The sequence below is a fragment of the Schistocerca americana genome, chromosome 8, assembly GCF_021461395.2.
Source record: "Schistocerca americana isolate TAMUIC-IGC-003095 chromosome 8, iqSchAmer2.1, whole genome shotgun sequence".
In the NCBI taxonomy this organism is placed as follows: Eukaryota; Metazoa; Arthropoda; class Insecta; order Orthoptera; family Acrididae; genus Schistocerca; species Schistocerca americana.
In genome coordinates this window covers 340,865,921-340,888,574 of record NC_060126.1, presented here as the reverse complement: position 1 = coordinate 340,888,574, position 22,654 = coordinate 340,865,921, and the positions used below count along the sequence as shown (strand labels likewise).

Here is a 22,654-nt window from a genome sequence, read left to right as displayed (position 1 = left end):
GTGTCCAGGGGAGTTATCCTTAGGGAGGGTATGGGTGATAGTGAAGTGGTCACTACTATACAGTTCACTGTGGACTCTCCAGTGGATGGATGGGAGAAGACAAAGGCTGCAGATCAAAAAGGATTATGGGCAGTGAAATCACCAAAGACTAGCAAAGGTGGATGGAGCTGAGAAACCAATGCAAACAGTATGTTCTGAGACATTTTACCATTGGGAGGGAGGTAAACATTCCAGATGGTAATATCCTAAAATGCCCATACACCGAATAGCCACAGCCTCCAAACGTGTATTAAGAGGCACAAGTTCGCTACTTAGCGTGTCCAGAATACACGTCAAACTCCTCCCGACACACTGTCATAGACAGCATGGTTCCATATAGGGCAAGGGTCCACTTTGCTGGGAACCAAATCTCCTGGAGGGCAATGCAGAAGGAAGATGTGCTTAAAAGGTGTCGCAGCTCAGCCAGGTGGTGGAAAAATCTGCTACATTTCCACTGGAGAAGAACGTTGTTCATGTATTGTGAGGCCATCAAGGGACCAAGGAGACAGGTTATGCCCTAGGGTCACCTGCTGTTACTGATTGAGAGATTATGGCAACAATATACAGAGGTTCCAAGTTCTGTTGTGTGGTGTCGTGTCGTGTGAACCGGAGCCTCAGGAGCTGACGGAATCTCCACCTAAGCCACAGAAGTGGAATAGGTGGGATCTGTTGGTGTGGGGATCACCTCCTTCTTGGAGGGGTTTTTCTTAGTCTTTCCTCTCCTTAGAGGATTTTGATGATGGTGAAGGCTTCTCTCTGAATCAGTTTCAGATAAAAATTATAATCATAGCCCCCTGTGAGCAGCAACCTGTGGCTCCTTCACCCACTGGCCAGTGTACGGTTTCAGACTGATGGAAACTGTGGAAGGAAGTGTCCTAAGAAACCCATTCCTGGCAAGAGAACCCAGAGGAAGGAGATTCATCTCCAGCTGGGAGGCAGAGACCAATGTCCCTGGTGGGTGGGAAGCCATCGATCCCAAAGTAGGCGTGGGGGAAGCAGCAAGAGAGGATCCCCCAATCATCAGGGAGGCAGGCATGGTTGAACAGCCCTGAGGGCCCACTGTAGGAGATGTAATGGGTGGGAGTACCATTGCCAAAGGGCCATGTGATCATAGCTGTAGCATATGACATTGCTGTCCATGCTGGGTGTGATCACCCGTATTACTTCTTGGCCTCTTAGTAGGTTAGTTTGTCCAGATTATTGTATCTTCTTTACTCTCTGGAAAACAGTGCAATCTGGTGAGCAGGGAGAATGGGGCTTTCCACAGTTGACACAGATGAGGGGAGGAGCAGAAGGAGCGTTTGCATGCAGTGCTCGGCCACAATCTCTGCAGATGGAAGATGGGGCTAGTGCTGCAATGCAAAGATGCGTGCTCAAATTTCAAACACTTGAAGCATTGCATGGGGGAGGGGAGTATGTAGTTTCACATCACATTAGTATTAGTATACCATCACGCTGGCATTCTCAGGTAATGAACCGCCTTCAAAAGCCAAGATGAAGACACCAGCAGTGACCCTATTGTCCTTTGGCCCCCTAAGTATACAATGGACAAAGTGTACACCCTGTCACTCCAAGTTGGCGTGTAGTTCATCATCAGATTGTAAGAGCAAGGGCAGTGGAAAATGATGCCCTGAACCATATTAAGACTGTTACAGGGAGTGAGAGTCACCGGTATGTCATCCAGCTTGTTAGAAGTAAGCAGCACCTGTGGCTCTGTGGCCAAGAAGGAATCCCCATCAGTCCTTGTGCAAACTAAGAATTGGGGGGGGCGGGGGAGGTATTTTTCTGCTTGCTGATTAACCCTACATTCCTCCCATGGCATAGCCAGAGAGAGGAACATTTTACGATCACACCTCTGATGGCAAATCCAAGTGGGAACATAAACTGAAGGGGGGGGGGGGGGGGGGGAAAGGCAATCTGTCAGGAAATGGTGGACAGTTAAAATTTGGGTGCAATGTGTACAAAGTGGTGCGGGAGTGCCACTTAACAAATGACGATGGCTAAAAAGGCAGTGCCCAATATGCAACGTAGTTAAAATGACCTCCTCCCGATGGGAGGGCCAAGGGGAGGTTATCCAAGCCACTGGGAGAGGCTTAATAATCTGTAGCTTATTTACATGCAGGGAGTACCAGTGGATATGCCAAAGTGATACCACCTCCTGACAGACGGCAACACAGAGATCACTGGAGGGAATATAGGAGCGAATGGGCTGACATATGAGGACTGCAGCCTCGGCAACAGCATCAGCAGACCGACATGACCAGGAACCCACATAAACATCACAGTGGCTCCACCAAGAGTGAGCAAGTGACAGTTTTCCTGGACCTGTTGCACTAAGGGATGGGTGGTGTACAGTGCACATAGACTTTGGACGGCACAGAGAGAGTCTGAGCAGAGGACACAATTGAAAAGTCTGTGTTCCCGGATGTACCCCCATGGCCTGATATAGAGCAAAGAGCTCAGCTATTAATACTGAGTAGTGTGCCGGAATCAGATATCGAAAAATGTTGGCGCCAATAGCGAAGGCACACCTGACACCACCGTCAGTCCGAGAGCCATTGGAGTACACAAAGGTACTATCGCGAAGTTCCGCCTGAAGGTTGGGAAACTGAAGCCAACAAAGCGAGGCTAGAGTAGTTCCTTAGCAAGCAAATGAAGTCCGAAGTTAACACAGGCCACTTCACGAAGCCAAGGTGGTGAAGGGTTCACACCCATCAGGAAAGCTGCAGGTAGTGTGAAGTCAACCCACTGGAGCAAGTACTGAAAGTGGACTCCAGGAGGTAACAAAAAAGGGACACACTCCATACTGGCAATCAAAGGAATCATTGAAGCAGGTAGCATAAGATGGGTGGCCATGCATGGCAGACAAGTGGAATGCATACCTGCTAAGGAGAAAGTCACAGCGGTAGGACAGTGGTAGTTCAGCAGCTTCAGCATACAGAAACTCAACCGGGCTAGTGTAAAAGGCACCACGGTGGTGGATAGCGTTGAGATGGTGTAAGAGGGATGGATGTGCAGACACATAAACAAAGCACCCATAGTCAAGTTTCAAATGGTCAAGGGACCTGTGTAAATGGAGGAGGGTGGTTCAGTATGTACCACAGGAAGTACCACCAAGGACATGTAGGACACTGAAGGACCACATACAGCGGGCTGCCAGGTAAGACATATGGGAGGACCAAGAGAGTTTCCTATTGAGTACAAGCCACAGGAATTCTGTAGTTTCAATGCACGGAAGAGCAACAGGCCCAGGATGTAAAGATGGTGGGAGAGACAAATTGCGCTGCCAATAATTCATACAGATGGTTTTGTCAGTGGAAAAACGAAAGCCATTGTCAATGTTTCAGGAGTATAAACGTTCATGACATCGCTGAAAATGCCAGTCAGTGAGCCACGTCCATGGAGAACTGCAATAAATAGCAAAATCATCAACAAAAAGTGAGCCGGAGATACCTGGCAGGAGACAGGTCATTATAGTGTTAATGGCTATAGCAAACAGTACGATGCTCAGGACAGAAACATGAGGCACACCAGTTTCCTGGATAAAGGTATCTGGCAAGGCAGTAACCATACGCACCTCGGAACTCGGTCTTTCAAAAATTCCTGGAGCAAACGAGGCAGGCGGCCATGGAAGCCCCGCTTGTAAAGAGTGCGGAGGATACCAGTCCTCCAACAGGTGTCGTAGGTCTTCTCCAAACATGGCCACAGTCTGGGATTTCCACAGAAAACCGTTCATGACATGGGTGGACAAAGTAACAGGATGGTCAAACTGCAGAACACTGCACTCAAAATCCACAATGTGCATTCATTAGTAAATTGCAAGACTCGAGCCACCATACCTGCCAGGCATGAAGCATACATTCCATCACCTTGCAAACACAGCTGATGAGAGAGCCGGGACAGCAGCTTTTTGTCCTTACCTGGCTAGGTATGGGTATGATGGTGGTTTCACACCAATGTCCGGGAAACATGCCCTGTGCCCAGATGTGGTTTACTAAGCAGGAAGTGCTTCCTTGCAAGAGAAAGGTGCTGCAACATCTGAATGTGGTCAGCATCTGGCCCTGGGATGGATGATCAGGATGAACTGAGAGCATGATCTAGCTCTCTCATAGTAAAGGTGGCATTGTAGCACTCACAATTCTGAGGAGAGAAGGGTATTGCTCGAACCTCCTCTGTATGTTTCCGATTGAGGAAGGCTGGGTGATAGTGGGAAGAGCTTGAAATTTCTGCAAAATGGTGGCCCATGGTGTTTGAGATAGGAACGGGGTCCATAATGACCTTGTCTGGTACTGACAGGCTGGAAATTGGTGAATAGATCTTGTTCCCAGAGAACAGTCAGATGTTGGCCCACATGGTAGAGGAAGGGGTGACACTGTTAAAAGAACTAGTGAATGAAATACAGCTAGCTTTCTTGCAATCCCGAATAATGTGATGACACTTTGCACACATCTGTTTATATTGAATGCAGTTCGCCATCATAGGATGATGGTTAAAATTTGGAGAGCACATCTCCATGTGCAAACTGCGTTACAGCATGCCTCAGTCCACCCAGCGACTGGGGGATGGCATGGTAAAGAGGAAGTGGGAGGAATGGAATATTCTGCAGCAATAAGGATAATGTTTGTGAGATATTCCACCTGGTCATCACAACTTGGAAAATCTTGTTCTTCAAAGGTTGCCAGGGAGAAGAAAAGCTGCAGACAACCTTAGTAAGCTGCCATTTGGGTGGGCACACATATGAGTTAGGAATCAGCCAATAGAAAGCACATGGAAATAGTCACTCGGGTAGGTGTCAGAAAGAAAGGACCACTCAAGATGATGGGCAAACTGGGCAGGCAGAAGGATAGATCCAAATGGGAATAGGTCTGCGAGCAGTCAAAGGAATGTGGGTGCTCCTGTGTTAAGGCAGAAGAGGTTGAGTTGATTAAGAAGATCAGCCAAGAGGGCACCTCCATGACAGATTCTGGGAGAACCCCAAAGGGGATGACGCAGATTAAAGTCACTGAGTAGCAGAAATGGGGGAGGTAGCTGCCAAATAAGCTGAAGAAAGTCTGCCAAGGTGATATCAAATGATGGCGGGACATAAATGGTACAGAGGGAAAAGTCAGGTGAGGGACGAAAAGGTGAACTGCAACAGCTCAAAGATGGGTAGCCATTGGAGATGGATTGACTACAAATGTCATCCCGTGTGAGTAGCATGATGCTCCAGGAGACAGAATGCTGACCTCAGGGGAAGGTCAAAACGAACCGGGAAGAAATGTGAAAGCTCAAAGCAGTCGTGAGGATGCAATTTTGTTCCTTGAAGGTAGAGTACAAGGGGATGCTGCAATGCTAGACGCAGCCATAAATCCTCTTTGTGGGACTGAAGGCTGCAAACTTTCCATTGGAGGAGAGTCATGATGAGGAAGAAATGAACGGGTGTCACCTCAATGGCTGCTGAGTGACAGCCTGCGAAGACTTGCTGCTTCAGGGCACAGAAGCAGGAGGATCCTGCTCCATGAGGTTCACAGAAGCATCAGCTTGCTTGTGCTGTTGTTCTGTGGAGTCCAACACAGAGAAATGGTTGGTGGTGCACACTGGCAACGCGGAGGCTGGCCGGGCTAAGGTTTCGTATGGCAACACCGTTTAAGAGGGTCTTCAAGTCGGTGAAGGCGAAGAACATGAGGGACATAGGAAGTCCTCACAGGAGTACTTCTCCTATCCTTTCCAGCCTATCAGTCGTGTAGCTGGTGGCTTCACCCCTTGAGGCGAGAGTCTGGTGGTTTGTTGCACAGCTGGACAATGGAATGGTGATGCTACCTTGACACTGGGTGATTTCACAACCTCAGAGCTGAATTTGAGGTGGCATGTCTGTCTCGCCATGTCCTTCATCGAGCAAGAGGTAACAAGAACAGAACTATAGGTGCCAGATGGGAGAACGAAGGGTTTGTGACTAGCCAATAACTTGCGAGCAACTGGGTAAGGCCTTTTTTTTTCCTTTACTCAGATCTCCTGGGCAGCCCGCTCATCAAGATATATGAGACAATCCAGAGAGGAGACTGCATGGCCATCATTGCAATTGATACAGTGGGGAGGAGGAGGTGGACAATCCTCCTCATGTGCATCCCTACCTCAGGTTACACATTTGGCTGGGTGTTGGCAAGGCATTCTAGTGTGGTTGAAACAATGACATTGGTAGTAGCGCATTGGGTTTGGTATGTATGGTTGGACTGTGATAATTTCATAGCCTGCTTTGATCTTATATGGAAGCACCACTCTATCAAAGTTGAGAAAAAGAGTGCAGGTGGGCACTAAGGTGGAATCTACCTTTTTCATCACCTAATGGATGGCAATGACACCCTGATCAGAGAGGTAAGATTGGATTTCGGCCTCAGTCAGACCATTGAGTAGCCTAATGCAAATAACACCATGGGAAGAATTCAGAATTTTATGGGCCTGACAGGAACAGCATAGCTGTTGAGAGGTGAGGCAGCAAGCAGTTTTTGTGCTTGAGAATCAGAAGTAGTCTCCAAAAGCAAAGAGTCATTCCTTAAACAAGAGCAGGATTTCACGGGGTCAGCAATGGCGTCAACATCTTTCTGAATAATAAATGGATCTATTATTATGAAGGACCCAGCCGCAGCAGCAGCTACCTGGCCAGTATTCCATTGGTCACAGTCCTCATGGCCCAGTCACAATGGACAAATACTCCTTGCCACACATGAGAAGTTTCCAGCTCATGCACGAACTGTGCTATTGCTACTGGTCAGGGGACTATCAATGCAGGTATTTTATGACTCCCCACAATGGGAGGCTACTGTGCTGGGTTTCACGTATATTACCTTATTAAAGAGAAGGGTGCAAAGATGGAAAGCACAAAGGTGCTCTAGGCAACCTACACAGCATGGACTGCACTTCTGGAGAATTTTGAAAATTGGTGGCATGTCAAACCCAACAATTGGGGGCCATGTTTTTATTAATGAAAAGTTGCGGAAAACATTGGAAATGGAAACACAAGTCCCAATCACAAACAACAACAAAAAATGATTCAAATGGCTCTGAGCACTATGCGACTTAACTTCTGAGGTCATCAGTCGCCTAGAACTTAGAACTAATTAAACCTAACTAACCTAAGGACATCACACACATCCATGCCCGAGGCAGGATTCAAACCTGTGACTGGAGCAGTCGTTCGGCTCCAGACTGTAGCATCTAGAACCACACGGCCACTCCGACCGGCCACAAACAACATCCAAGCAGGGTCTGCACCAATAAAACCTTGCAGCATGGAGAGGAAGTAATGCTGCGAAGGCTGGGGCCCCATGGTAGTCAAGCACATACTCACAAAAGAGTTGTGAATACCCTGGGGGCAAACTGTGGTGAGCCGTAAAAATTTTCATCTAGATGCAGGTGGGAATTGTCTCAACAACACACCCAGTGCTCTTACACTCTCTCTGGCTTAACCCTCAGCTACCCTGTCCCTACTGCACCTTGCTTTTTACTCTCTTCTTCCCATATCATTCCTTCTCCATCCATATCATACACTCCCCCCCCCCCCCCCCACCCCCACACACACACACACACACACACACACACACACACACACACAAGTTCCCACCTCTCTCTCTCTCTTTCTCTCTCTCTCTTTCTCTTCCCCCCCCCCCCCCCCCTACACCTCTTTTTGTTGTCCCCTGTACTTTTTTGTTTTTTGTCGTGTTGTGCAGCTGCAAAGTCATCTGCCCTGAGACCTGCCTTTTTCCCCATCACCCTCTCTTTGTATCCTTCCTTACCCCCTCCTCACCTCCATTAGCTTAGGCAACTGCTTTCAATAAACAAATATGAACAATTATAGAAGTCTTGCTATGGCCATAGAAGTGGGTGTTTAGGCATCTGTGTGGTTGTGTATGAGACTGTATGTAGTATTGCTAGCAAATGAGCTAGGGCTCAAAAGATAGTGCTAATGCTGTTTTCCATTATGTGTTCCTATGATCCACACATCAATCAGCTACAGGCAAGTGGCAAGTGGTTGTTATTATAATACACAGCTGTGTGTCCCATGATTCAGAATAAATAAAAGGTAGTATCCTGAACATAATTAAGGAAACAAAATATTCCAAATTTGCCATGAACAAATTTCTTGTTTAAAATATTCAAAAGTAAGAAGAAGTTAAGTACAGAACACAAAAATAAAAAGTAAGGATGAGCTTTGCAGAACTTTTCAGAAATAAAATAGCAATGCTATCTTATTATATAGTTTTATAACTATTGATATGATCCAGAATGAACATTCACTGTGCAGCAGAGTTTTTTTGTTACTTTATTTTTGTTATTTATTTCATGTTCCATAAATGTAGGTGATGAGTAAATCAGGATACAGAATTTGTCAAACTGCATAAAGTTCAAATATAGCTTTCACAAAAATAAGAGATACAATGTAAATAAGACATCAATTAGAGAACAAATACTCTACTAATGGAAAATGGTGTTTCACTGTGGAAGGATGATTATTTTTACTGAAGATAAAAATCAGTATATACATGAATACACTAAGCAAATTTTCGAATGTCTACAATGGTGCCCAAAATAATGTAAGAGTGGTAAAAGTTCGTACTTTGCGTTTACTTAAGAAGACAAAAAAATGAAAAATACGACACAAAGTAGTTTACACCACTCTCAAAATCATATTTGAAATAGTTTTAATAATTTTTATGTCAGGAATTTTAATTCTAAAATAATTTTAAGTAAAGATATAGTAATTTTGTCTCAGGAATTCATCAAAAGTATAAAAGAAAAATTCTCTGTTACGTAATCTGAAAAATTGTTTTAATTTGAGCACAATTTTTAAAGTTTGTGGAAATGAAAATTGTGTGCCAGACTGGGACCTGAATCAGTTCTGCTTTTGTGCAATGTTTGCACTGCCTCAGCTATCCATACCCTATCTTTGTAATACCTTCTCTAACAATGGTACTGGTCCAGCAAGGTATGCAGCAGAACTTCTGTGAAGTCTGAAAAGTAAGAGAGGTACTGGGAGAAGCGGAGCTGTGCAAGTGCATCTCAAGTCATTCATGGACTATCTAGTCTGTGGGAGCATTACCTGTGAAAGGCAAGGTTCTAGGTTCAAGTCTCAGTCTGTCACACAGTTTTAGTCTGCCTTTAGTTTTAATTAATATGACGCTACAAGTGAATATAGCAGCTCATATGCTGAATCTGAGCATTACTGTAAAGTATTTATGCAGTGACGTGTGCGTGTACTTTCGAAAGGCCGAGAATGAGGCAGTGCTACATCATGTGCACAGGGCGCCTCAGATGCGCATATGCGCATGCATAATTGGTTCCTGCTGAATGTTACTTAAATACTGAAATACTGTGTTCAACTTGTTAATGCTTCCATGGAATAAAGTTGTGTTCAGCGTACTGGTCATGTTGTACGTATACCTAATTACAACACGATTAGTGATGAGTGTGGTCCTGTTCTACACACAGAATTCTACTCTGGTTAGTCTTATCTTTATTCTCTTGATCGCTGATGGTGTTATGGAGGACATTTTTCATTGGTTGGTTGAACTGCAAGAATCATTTACCACAGCATTTCTCCACCAATCAGAGGCACTGGACAATCAAACTCGAGTGCTTCTATCATTGGCTTCTGTTTTGTCTGATCAGCATGTTCCTCCATCCACTGTGTCACCTTCTGTTTTGTCGTCCACAGTCCCATTTGTTTATCCATCTGCCTCTTCCTCATACAATGAGACCATTGAGGAACGAGACGCATACCAGAAACGTTTGCGACAACACTTTCAAGCTTTTGGGATTACTGATGCTATTTTATGTCATGCCTTGGTTTCATGAATATCACCAAGAATGTATGAAGTCCTATGTTGACTTGCCTCATTGCAGGATCTGTCTTCTGTAACGTTTGACCAAATCTGTGAACTTCTTTCAAAACACTACTCCAAGTGCACCCATGTTATTGCATCCCTGGTCAAGTTTTACTTCTATTGGAAGCAACTGCATCAATCCTATTGACCATGGCCAGCTGAACTCAGTGGATTAAGTCATTGTCATCGTTTTGTATCTGATGTGCATAAAGAGCCATATGCTGATCAGATAGTGAGAGATCTTATTATTCGTTTAGCTCCAGATCGTGAGGTTGAGAATGTGCTCTCCAGTGTGAAAATCCATTTCTGAGATTTTAGCTATTGCACAGTTGTTCAAGGTGTCATGAGAAGCAGATAACCAAATTGAGTCAAGTTGTGAGGTATCAGAAATCCAATTCTCTCCTCCACACCAAGCTTCATATAGTTCACAGGGGAAGGCATGATTGTGGTGGCCCACACACTATCATGGCATCAAAGCAGCTGGCCTCACTTCCAGCAACAGCTGCACCAACATAGTAAACAGGTCAGTAAATTAAAGAGTTTCACACTCTTGTCCTGCCCTTATTGCTTCATTAACCATGAACACCCAGACAGCCCAAAACACTGAGCTACTTGTCATGACTGCAACAAAAAAAGCGACATTGCTTTTGTTTGTAATGAAAAAACTCAGCACAAAGATCTGATGCAGTTAAGGATGTAAACATTGTATCGGCTTCTTCTGTTGTACCTAACAAGCCTTTCATTGATGTTATGGTTATTTGTAAAAATCTGCAGATGCAAGTGGATGCAGGAGCTTCAGCAACCTTGTTAAACTCACAAACTTAAATGGACTTGGGCTCCCCTCTGCTTCTCCGTAAGTCACGAAAGTTATTAAATTACAATGAACAGAGTATTCCTGTTCTCAGCTAATTCTCTGCCCCAGTGACCTACAAGTCAGTAGTCTGATCACTTACATTTCTTGTTGTAGATAATGCACACACTGAGAATCTTGTTTGATTAGATGCTTTTAAGTTGTTTAATTTTACCATTTCAGATGAAGTGAATTTAGTCTCTGAACAAGTGCCATAAACACAGTTAATGCATTATGTTCCGAGTTTTTCTCTTTGTTCTCTCCTGGAATGGGGTGTCAATAATTTGTACATGCATGTTACCATGAAACCTTCTGCTTGGCATCTTTTTTCCGGGCCCATTTGGTTCGAGTGACACTCAGGGAACAAGTCAAAGATGAATTAAATCGCCTCATGGATGTGGCATTGTTCAGACCATTGCATCAGATGAATGGTGTATCCCCTTAGTTACAGTAAAGAAATAGTCTGGCCAGTTACACTTTTGTGGCTATTTTGAAGCTTATGTGAACGCACAATGTATAGTGCATACATATCCAATATCACTAAGACAAACTCCTTGTGAAGTTATCAAGTGGTCAACACTTATCAAAAATTGACTTGTCAGATACCTATTTGCTACTCCCTTTAGATACAGAGTCACAATGTATGTTATTTGTCAATACCACAATTTAACTGTACCAACACTTGTCACCAGCACTCCTGCTATTTTTCAGCATTTTTTTGGAACAACATGTGTGTGTGTCAGGTTCTGCAAACTATTTGGATTACATTGAGGAACATTTACAAAATCTCTGTACTGTTTTTTTTTTTCTGTCCTCCAAGTGGCTGGGTTGAAGTGCAATTTTGAAAAACGTCAATTGTTTTTCAACCTTCTATCATTTAGCTTGGAATGAAGTTTCTTGCAAATGTCTCAATCCCCTGCATCAACGTGTTTTTGCTATTATGTCACTTCCACACTATGTCAGTCAAAGAACTTCAGGTTTTTGTATGCAAAGCTGCCTACCACCATAAACTTTTTTCTGGGGCAGCAACAATCATGCAGCCATTGCATGTGTTGCTGTGCGAAGGGACTCAGTTTCGCTGATTGCCGACTTGTGAAACTGCATTTTCCACCCTTCATAAGGCCATGTTGCCATCTGCACCCCTCTTAGTGACGTACCAAACAGGCTTTCAATTGGTCCTTGCGACAGACACTTCACAGTACAGGTTGGGGGCAGTACTGGCTCATAGATATCCCAATGGTTCTCAGTGACCTATTGCTCAAGCCTCAAAAACATTGACCCCTGCTCACATTAGGCACTCTCAGATAGAAAAGGAAGCTTTGGTCATTGTATATCCTGTGAAGAAATTCCATGTTTTTCTCTATGGTACCAAATTCCACCTGGTCATCGACATAAACCATTGCTTTCCTTATTCAGTCCTTTTGCAGCATTACCAGATAAAGTGGTACAACACATTCAACACTGGGCTCCTTTTATTTCGCATTACAACTGCACGATTCATTTCTGCCCTATGAATCAACACACAAATGCCGATGCTTTGTCCTGCCTGCCAGACAGTCCAGACCCAGGGTCTGATCAGGAGGAATTGCTTTGTTTCCACACTGATATCACCACACAGCAGAAGGTTGATGGTTTTCCTGTAACTAGCACACAGATCATGAAGGTTGTAGCTTCATATCCAGTTTTGCGGAGGGTTACCCTAAATGGATTCCAGCTGTCATCACCAGATGCCAGGGGCAGGATCTCTGCGACACTTGCGCGGAGAATGGTCGTTTCTCCAGGCACCATGATCAGCTTCACTTTCGCATGGACAACAGGGTACCCCCTGATGTCCCATTGTCACCTCTGAGCCCATCCACATTAGGTGTCACATCACCTACCACTGCCAGTTCTCCATTCCCATGCGCAGGCAAGGACATCTGTCCTCAGTGGCCTAATCAACAGTTCTTCTGTTCCTTCCAACACCATATTCAGGGATTCCATCATCCATCCCAAAGTGACCGCTGATACTTGTACGGTCACCACACCAAGAGCACCAATGCCAGAGCTGATGCCCAAGGTTGACATGGAAACAACCACAGTGTTGTAACTGTTGCCATATGATTTGACATGGGAAAGTGGGGGCAGAATGTGTCTGCACCCAAAGCACTTCAGAGTGTATGCTCCTGCTGCAGCACACCACCTTAGCCAGAGCCCAGCAGACAAGGAGGACAGCATGGATGTCTCAAGAATCTGTGATCTCCTTAAGACAGGAGGAATGCAGTGAGGTGTGCACATACCTTCAAAAGGCCATGCTTCGGCAGTACTATGTCATCCACAGATGGTGCCTTCAGACAAGGCTAGCTGAGCTACACTTGGCCTTAGTTCTATGTGTATTACTATAGTTCTTTGTGTATGTAATTGGTTCCTGCTGAATGTTACTTAAATACTGTGTTAAATCTGTTAATGCTTTCATGAAATAAAGTTGTGTTCAGTCTACTTTTTGTGTTGTGCTTATTCCTAATTACAACTATTTACAGGTGGCTATCAAAACAACAAACATGGCAAATAAAATAGCAAAAAATAGCCTTGAACTGACTGGAATTGTTGTACAGCAATCAAGTTGGGGGAAGTATGCATACAACTTATTTCTAAAGTACTTGTATATTATTCACAATGCAATCTAGTGCAAAGTTCCCTTAATGCAATGGTGAAAGAAATTTAACCAAATTCTCTGCTGTGAAATTGACTATAGATGATTCATAATATGGAGCTGCTTGTATGCTAAATAATGTTAAAATATTATGAGTTAGAGCAGTTTTATCTTGGAAGAGTGTGCCTTATTATTTAGCATCTGTGTCCCTCATCAAATTTTCCATGTAATTCTTATTCATAATTTATCCTGAAAAATGGAACAGTGGTAAAAGTTCAATGAAATTGTAGCCCTAGTAAACCTTAATCAGTTTCATGTTTATAGTAGAACACAGGCATTCATATACATAACAACATTCTACATCGACTACATATATCTAGCTACAGTCACAGTTGGTCCATGCTGTTCAATACTGGTAGCAAGAGCATCATGCTAAAATTGGTGACAATCAGAAGTGTCTTAATAGTCACCCACATGTTGATGTTGCAGATGTGTAGCTTGTGATACCCACTTGCCTGTTTCTGCAACCTAATCTCGCATTAAGTTCTGATTTACAATTATGGCAGTCATCTTTAATATCCTGCTCTTCGAACAATGAAGTAGAAGTTTTTGTCTGTTAGTATGTTTGCTGTGTCACCCCATTGACAGTCATGCATGGTCAGCAAATTACATGTTGACCAATTTTAGCAATGATTGTGTATGGCAAGCAAGCTTTGCCTGCACATGGATTACCATAGCAAAGAGAGTGACATTGATGAAGTAACTTCAGTCTCTTTCACTTAACACTACCAGTAACAGAGATGAAGTGGACAGGCAACAGATTCTACAATTTTTCATACCATCAAAGTTTAAAATTCTTTGGAAAGTAACACTTCTAAAAGATGGTTTATATTTCTACATAATGATTATTAGTAGAGACGAGGGCAACTGCAGTATTTAGAGTTCAGTCTTGACTATCATGCAGTGACTGTGTCCTGGCTGTGTCTCATGGATGCTGTGAAGATGATGTCAGAAGCCACCAGGGTTGACTTTCACTCTGGAAAAAATCATCACAGTCTGCCTGCTTTTTTAACTATGGCATTATCTTCTCACAAATTACAAAGATTTGTTAGTTGTTACCATAGAATGCTTTCTGCTCAGATTTCTAATTTCTACTAACTGTTAACTAGGGAGATGATAAATACATAAAAACTGTGATGACTGTACACCATAATTACTTTGGACACAGCTAGTCTTCATATTACTGATTCGTAACACAGTTGATGTTTCTGCTGCCTCTGGCCTGCTTCCAATAATAGGTTATATTTTAAAATCAGAGGGACTTTCTATCTCAGTTCATTTGTATTTGACCAGTTTCAAGGTCAAATATCTAACATGTCATCTAATATACAGCAGATGAGGTTCCACTACTGCAGTTACAGAGAACAGCTAGTACACAAGACATTGTTATTACTTCAGATTGGTGGTATATTAAAGTACATAAACATTTGATACCCACCTGTACATTGACAAGTTTCAAAGCTTAAATAATCTCCATTGGAATATAATATTTTTTAATTGACAGCAACTGAATTTATTGAAGATGACAATGACAATATTTGGTAGAGAAGACATTCAATAACTGCAAATAAATGGCATATAAAATCCATTATTTGTAGGTTACTTTTCTCTTCTTACCAAAGGCACACGGTGAAGCATTGAAGACTCCTCCAGGTGGACACTCATCACTCTGGCAGAAGCAAGCATTTTCAGGATTGACGTCACCCCTTGCAAACACATTTCGTGGAGGCCTGTACCGTCTTGCAGGAATATCGTTCACCTGGAAATTTTGTGGACTTTAAATAGAGTTATTGAGCTGTAACAGATTCTCTCTTTGTATATACCTAACTGCAACATCCATGTAACTGCCTGATGTAAAGGAGCAATATCACATAGTTGTACAGACTAGCAGTGGAGAGAGAGTAAACACGTTATATAAAGAAAGCACCTGTCAGTTATGTAAAACTGTATGTTTTCATTCCTCAAATACCCAAACTAATTACAAAATGTTCCAACAATGGGAGAGCTTGTTGTTACGACTGTAATGGACAATGAGTGAATGAGCAACTGTGTAGGCACAGTTTTGTTACAATAAAAGGACTTACACATTTTATTATTTACAAACAGGCACATGGACTGGTCTAAACTTAAGCTGGACAGTGCACCCACTGCTATTACCGTTACATACACAAATGCAGGGTGTATCAAAAAGAATCATCCGATTTGTCATGTCTTTCTTTCTGAAACTAATAAAACATACAATGAATTTTGCTTTTGGATGAAAGGGAAACTGAAAAAGATTTTTTGTACCTTTTCATAGGGGTTTAATATGCCTCCTTGAGATGCATGGCATTTGTCAATGTGGTATTCAAGTTGTTCCCACACTGCAGTAAGCATGTCTTGAGTTACTGCTTCCACAGCTGCTGTTATGTGATGTCTCTGTTCATTCATTGTTGTTAAAATAGGCACATAAACAGAGTCTTTTATAAACCCCCACAAGAAATAATCACATACAGTCAAGTCCAGTGACCTTGGAGGCCAGTAATATAAGGCTGCATCATTTGGTCCAGTGCAACCGACCCATTATTCAGTAATCCTTCAATTTAAAAATTCTTCCACTCCCAGATGCCAGTGTGGCCCCATCCTGTTGGTAAATGAAGTCATTCAAATCAGTCTCTAAGTTCTCAGGCATATCAAGATACATGCTTCCTGCAATCATGTCCTTGGGAAAGAAAAATAGACCATACACTTTTTCACGTGAAACTGCATAAGACACATTAAATTTTGGAGAATCCCTCTCATGTTTTGCAACTTCTTGTGGTTGTTCCATACCTCATATTCTCACATTAAGATAGTTCACTTTTTCATTTAAATGGAATGTTGCCTTGTCACTAAACACTAAGTGTGGAAGGAAACTGGCATCCCCATCTTGCCAAGAATGAAATTCAGAATCCCACACATTGTTTGCCATGTTCACGAAGAGCTTGCAGTAGCTGAATTTTGTACAATTATATGTGCAAATGGCAACACAACACATGCCAAATGGACATCGGGGGCTTGTTGAGCTGTGTAGCAGCACGTTGCATGGATTTCTACGGACTCCTTTTGAAACTATGGTGGATGCTTTCGAAGTCTGTGTCTAGGTACTCATGGACAGCCTGGAGATTTGCCTTTACACAAACATTCTGTTTCTTGGAATTCTTCGTGTCATCGTCTAATGCTCTGTGCTGTAGGAGGATCCACATGATACCTAGTATGAAAGTCAAGTTGAAAAGTTATTACTGATATGCTCCACACAAAACGTAGAGCACGAAATGCTTTCTGTTGTCCCAACACAATTTTTACTAGAACTGAAATGGACGCACACTGCTGCTACTAGCAGGAACCATGTAAAACTTGAGAGTTTGCTCTTTCCAACCATATGTTGTTCTAGTACATATCTCAAATAACATAATGGTTATGATTTTTTTTAAATATGATGATTCCTTTTTATGCACCCTGTATAGCCTGTGCTCTGATCTTTCAGAAAGACAGGTTCCTTCTTCATGATAGAAAAAAAAATGTTGGGGGATTATGGGGGATTAAGAGACAAGGGGAAAGGAAGATAACTCAGAGCACAGGTTAAAATGAATCCATCTTGTCTGACAGGCCTGGTTTCTGAGTGACTCGGCACACTTCTCTTACATGTTCAGTACTACTACTTCTCTACTATGAAAATGTATCTGTGGTTTCAAAAGCTATGAGAGCAGTCTTCTTATCTTTGTGTGTGTGTCCATTGGTACTCCTGGGAGAGATGCCTTCTGAAGATAAGTTCTAGGCAGACCACATGTTTTTTTCTGAATTTAATAAATTTCTGTATGGGCATTTTCATTCTGATGTAGTTTAATGTTTGTCTGATCATACAGTTTTTCACCACTGCAGCTTCTCTATTCCATCTTTGAGTAGAAAGTTAAGTATTTTGTAAGATGTAATAGATGTCCTTATTACCTGTCTCTCCTTATGGTAAAGACTCTCATTTCTTTGCTCACATGTTCTTTTCTTAGTATCTTTCATTTCATATGTTATCTGTCTACTTAATTTTACACTAATAACTAACAATTTTTTCCACTACTACTGTTACGTCTTCCCAATTGTGATGCTTTGTATGTCTACCACTTTCCTTCAATATTGCCTTAGTTTTGGCTACTGCAAATACATGTTTTGTGCAAACTATGCTGTCCAGCTATTGCACAGTTATTCTAACTCTCCAAGACATCTGATCAAAGGAAGGAAGTCATTTGCATATTTTAGGCTGGGTTGATTTACTAATTTTATTTCTGTTCAACTGGCCTCAGAATTTGGCATAAAATTACAAGAAATTGTTTTTAAAAATCTGGATGGTATGACATTGAACTACGAACTTTCAGAATGAAAATAACAATAAAACCAAATCTAGAAAAAGACATACACCATTAGAATTCATGCTGTCCTTCTTCTTCTCCTTCTTCCTCCTCCTCCTCCTCCTCCTCCTGACCACATCCTGTGTCTTCACATCCTCAGTGTTTCTTTGTTTGACAGTGTTATTGGTAGAGGGTGGCAGGATGCCCTACCTGTTGCCACTCCTTCCTCCCCAAAATATAATTATGTACCCCATATGCCTGTGTCTAGTGCTATCCCACATGAAAGTGTGTTACTGTTTTCAATATGTCTGAATTGTTTAACAGATGCAAGACATTACTAGCCCGGTATTCACCTAGTTAGCTGTAGGAAACTTCCTGAGAACCATCTCCAGGCTGATACACACGTCAGTCCTCATTGTTAACCCACTGGTGTGCCAGGCAAGACACATCATTAGAACTGTCCATATCTTAATAATGAACAAGGATAGCATAAATAGTTATCTACAGCCTTAGAGGAATTAGCCTGTCATTAATCTGGCACAATGCGAGAAAAATCATCAAAACTCATGTCAAAATGTCTGAATTACATAAACAAGCCTATACAGGATGTAAAACCCTAGCAGAGAATAGTGCATCTGTGACATCATGTAAAAAACTGTTTCTTTTTTATTTCCTCTACACAGTCAAAACCATTGTATCTATAGTTTATTTACGTCTTACATTTGTCTTCATATTGGCTGCTGTTAAAACTTTTCAATACACTTTACTGATATTCAGTTATCATAAGACAATGAAAAGAGTGTAAAGAAGTAACGTATGAACAATGCTGTATAATATCTGATTCATTTTAGTGAATTATAGCCATATAAACCTGTGAGTGTACCTATAGTATTCCTGCGAAAGCAGAAGTTGTTTCCCAGAAGGAACACTTTCAGTCTGGGTTTGTAATCATGCGATTTGTTAATAACCTTTTTCAACTCATGTGGAAACCTGTTAAAATATGCAGTGTGTGTAATAACTTCAAGTTGAGTCACAACAGTGTGAACCACAACTTCTGCTGAAAAACTTACAGATGTGGTGATATGGACAGAAAGGTTCCACTGAACATGGGCTCTAAAATGCATGTCTTAAGAGCTATGAACACTGTAGCTAAGATGAACAAGTGCTAAGAGGTCTTAAGATATGGAATTTAGAGCCCATATTTTATGGACAGTTTTTTCTTGTTTTGATCCACATTGCCTCCTGTGAAAGAGTGTCAGTGGAGTTGTGGTTCATCCTGTATATTTCTGAGTACTCCATACCTTCTGAACAGTTATAAATGCTGAGCTTGCAGCTCATTGTGTAGAGGTTTACACAACATTTGTGAATTATTACCACATACCACCTGAATGGTTCACTGTTGGGCTTGAAGTAAACATTTTGCTGCAAAATATGAGCCCATATTACATTAAAGAATTAGTGTATCCAATGTTAAGAAAGTTTGAGTGTGTCACTGGCTGTAATTTTAAGATATTCTAATTGTAAAAGTAAGTGTGTGGTTTCTGCAGCAGGTCATGAATATGTGCATTGCATGAGACCTCAACAGCCACACTTTCCAGGTGCAACAGATCTCATGTCTAGTACATCAGTAACTGAGTCACTATTAGAGACCTGAGTATCAATATGTTTAAAAAGCTGAATGTACTGTGCTTTACTGGAATGAAGCCAGTCTATTCACTGCAAACTGGAAGTTGCTTCTTTCCATGTTAGTCAATCTGTAATAATTATGAAAGTATCATCCACTAACAAAAGAGCTTTAGAGTCATCTGGCACAGCTGACAGAACGTTATTCACATGTATTAAGAAAAAACTGACTGTAATATGAAACCATGAGAAGAAACCCATGGTGCACAACTCTTGTGTGTTGGTAGCTCATTCGTTGCTAAGAGAGAGATTTTTTCGTATTTATTCCAGTTAAAGATCACAAAATTTTGCATCAGGTTAAGAATTTGGATTTACAAACAGTAAGTTATAGGCATTTTGATGTACAAATTGGATCAAACTCACAAGTAAGGCAGTAACAAATCAATTTACATGTCAACAAGGCTGCAGTGATACCACTCCAGTGAAGTGACATTCATCCCTAACTCTTCTTACAGCCAAATTATACTCATGAATGAAAACTATAAGGTAAGATGTAATAGGTAAGACTGCAGATAATGTGAGGGGTGGTGGTGATTGTTATTTGCATGTGGTGAGTCATTTTGAGGGACATCGTGCTACTGTGACAAGGGATTGCAATCAAGCACCTTCACGAGAGATATCTTCTTGGACATGAGAACAGAAGTACCAGTGATTGCTGGCCTACTTAGAAGCAGATAAGCTAAGAGAAACAAATGAAATCTCTTAGGATTCATTCTGTAATCATACTTTGTTGTAATTTGTCTGATTATGTATATCTGAGAGGTCAATACATGAGTTATTAATTCAAATTGAACTCTTGATGATAATTTAAAAATGTGATGTATATTTCCTTAACAACAATGGAAGTGCTGTCCAAGTATGAGTCCAAGGAGAGCCTCACAAGGTAAGATGGACAAGAAAAAGAAAACATGAAGAACAATCAAATTAATAATGTATTCCAGAATGACAGCCATACACCAAAACACATTCACATTACTGCCTAAAAACAATTTTTCTATCACATCGAGTCAAAGTAATAACCCAGATACATTTTGTGGCACTTTGAAATTTACATAAAAATGATGGACCTTGTTTGGATTTTTGGCTTGAAATAATTTTACTGCACCACATTTAGGTATGTTGCCCCAACTGATCAAAAAACTGTTTGTATTCGGGTATATGAATGTGAAATTAATGCATAAACTGATTTATAATCACCCTGCTTTTACGTTTGATGCACTTTTCACAGCACAGTGCCTTTGTCTCATTATTTTGTAGGTCTGAAGATGGTTATCATAGACCAAAATTAGTAACCTAAAGTGAAATCTTGTGATCTAAAACTGAAATAAATACAAAATAACCATTCCTGGATCACTGTGGATTTTTGCTCTGGCTGTGTCACAACTCATTACGTGAGAGAGTTCATGTTCCTTTTGTCGTTCAGTTATTTTGTTAATAAATCCTTACAAGCTGAACATGCTGCCTAGCTGTCGCTTTCCTTTACATCTTTCATAATATAAACTTTTCTATACAGTTACAAATGAAGTGAAGTGACACTGTTGTAGCTTAGTCTTGATGTCATTTAGGACCATTTACAAGCCCTGAACAACCACGTGTGACAACATTTTTGTTGTGGTTACAATTTTTTTCCATCAGGCACTAGCTTGGAATCAACTGAGCAGTCACCAAGTGTAGTGGAGTACCAAAAGCCAAAACTTACCATGAGATCCTTTTCAAACTCAAGGGGCAGCCGACGGCAGAGCTCCTTGTTGAACAGGTAGAGTGGCGCATGCTGCTCGACAAGGTGTGGTGGGAACATGGAACCATCAGTGCCATCTACACGGGAGCACTCTGTGTCACCCCAAGCACGCAGTCGTGGTTCGCCATCAACAGACACAATTATGCCCAGCTGTTTCATGTCACGGGCTCCTGTCTCTGCCTCTATCATTGAACGTCCAATGCCGCTGCGCTGAAGACAAAATGGCAAGTTTCAGTTACATCTGTAATGATAAAGTGAATGACCAAAAGTAGGGAAGCCCAAAAGTGATAAAGTTGTCAGAACCATCACCTGCTGCAGGGAACACACAGATAATGCTTGCAATTATAGAACATTGAATAAGGTCAGGAAGGACCATTCTCCAAATTCAAATGGTTAAATACTATCACTATGGGACTTAGCAATGTTGGATGAATGGAATAAATATGTGTGTGTGTGTGTGTGTGTGTGTGTGTGTGTGTGTGTGTGTGTAAAGGTAACTTCCTATTCACAAAAATCTGCAAGCCATTTATTTCTGAGGAAATAAAGTGATGCTTAAGAATAACTACAGGAAATCTCAAGTTGACTTTTTAGTTCTAACACTCATCAGTTGGTAGTCTTGCAAATCTCTGTGAAAGATCATTTGAAAGACCATTTTAAAGTCATAAAGAAATATGATTCTCTTCCTCAGTTGGAGATATATGAGTGTTAATGGACAAACATTTTACTTGCACTGAAAATTCACATTACCATTCATGTTATTCATTTTTCGCTTCATATGTTACGAAAAAACAAAGCCTTACAGAGGATGCATTACAAAGAATATGCTTATGGCACTATACTATTCTCTTACAACAATTGCACAAAAATCATCTCTTCTATGGTCATGCACAATTTCTGCATGTCATCACCCAAAATGTGTGTCTAACACCACTTTAGCCTTACTTCAAAGAAGTTGTGCACTACTGGAAGGGTGGATTTAGATGGTTTGGTTATCCCATCAGTGATTAAGATTGCATATATCTGCCATTAAACTTAGTATTACCAAAAAGAGTCAATAAAACAAATTTACTACCTTTTACTGTCATTCTTCCACCCCACAGTACTCACATCAATAGTGCTTACACCAGTACCATACATGTGGCAAGCAACCAGCTGTGGAATAACCTGCCTTATAAATTTAGAAAATTTACATATCTTTCACATTTTTGTAAATAAGGTTACTCTTATTATTTATTGAAACAACACAACTGTAGCTAAGTCTTTGCACCTAACTTGACCCCCATACACCCTCATCTGAACTCCCCTATTAAAGTTCCTAAGACTTAACTATTTTCTGCAAGTTTCCTCTCCTCTTGCTACTCATTTGCTTTACAATTATTACAAAATAAAATCTTCATACATTATTTGTTTGTGTGAAGTATATATGACTATCCTGCA

The 22,654-nt window shown here is 41.5% G+C and overlaps 1 protein-coding gene across 1 annotated transcript in view; it reads right to left on the bottom strand.

The window, feature by feature from the left end:
- Positions 1-22,654, bottom strand: part of LOC124544709 (lysosome membrane protein 2-like) — a 392,218-nt gene that overhangs the window by 25,057 nt on the left and 344,507 nt on the right. Inside the window, exons 6-7 of the mRNA XM_047123353.1 lie at positions 21,179-21,427; positions 15,056-15,197 (exon numbers count right to left, since the gene is read on the bottom strand). Coding sequence (XP_046979309.1) covers positions 15,056-15,197; positions 21,179-21,427 — 391 coding nt within the window. The remainder of the gene's footprint in view (positions 1-15,055; positions 15,198-21,178; positions 21,428-22,654) is intronic.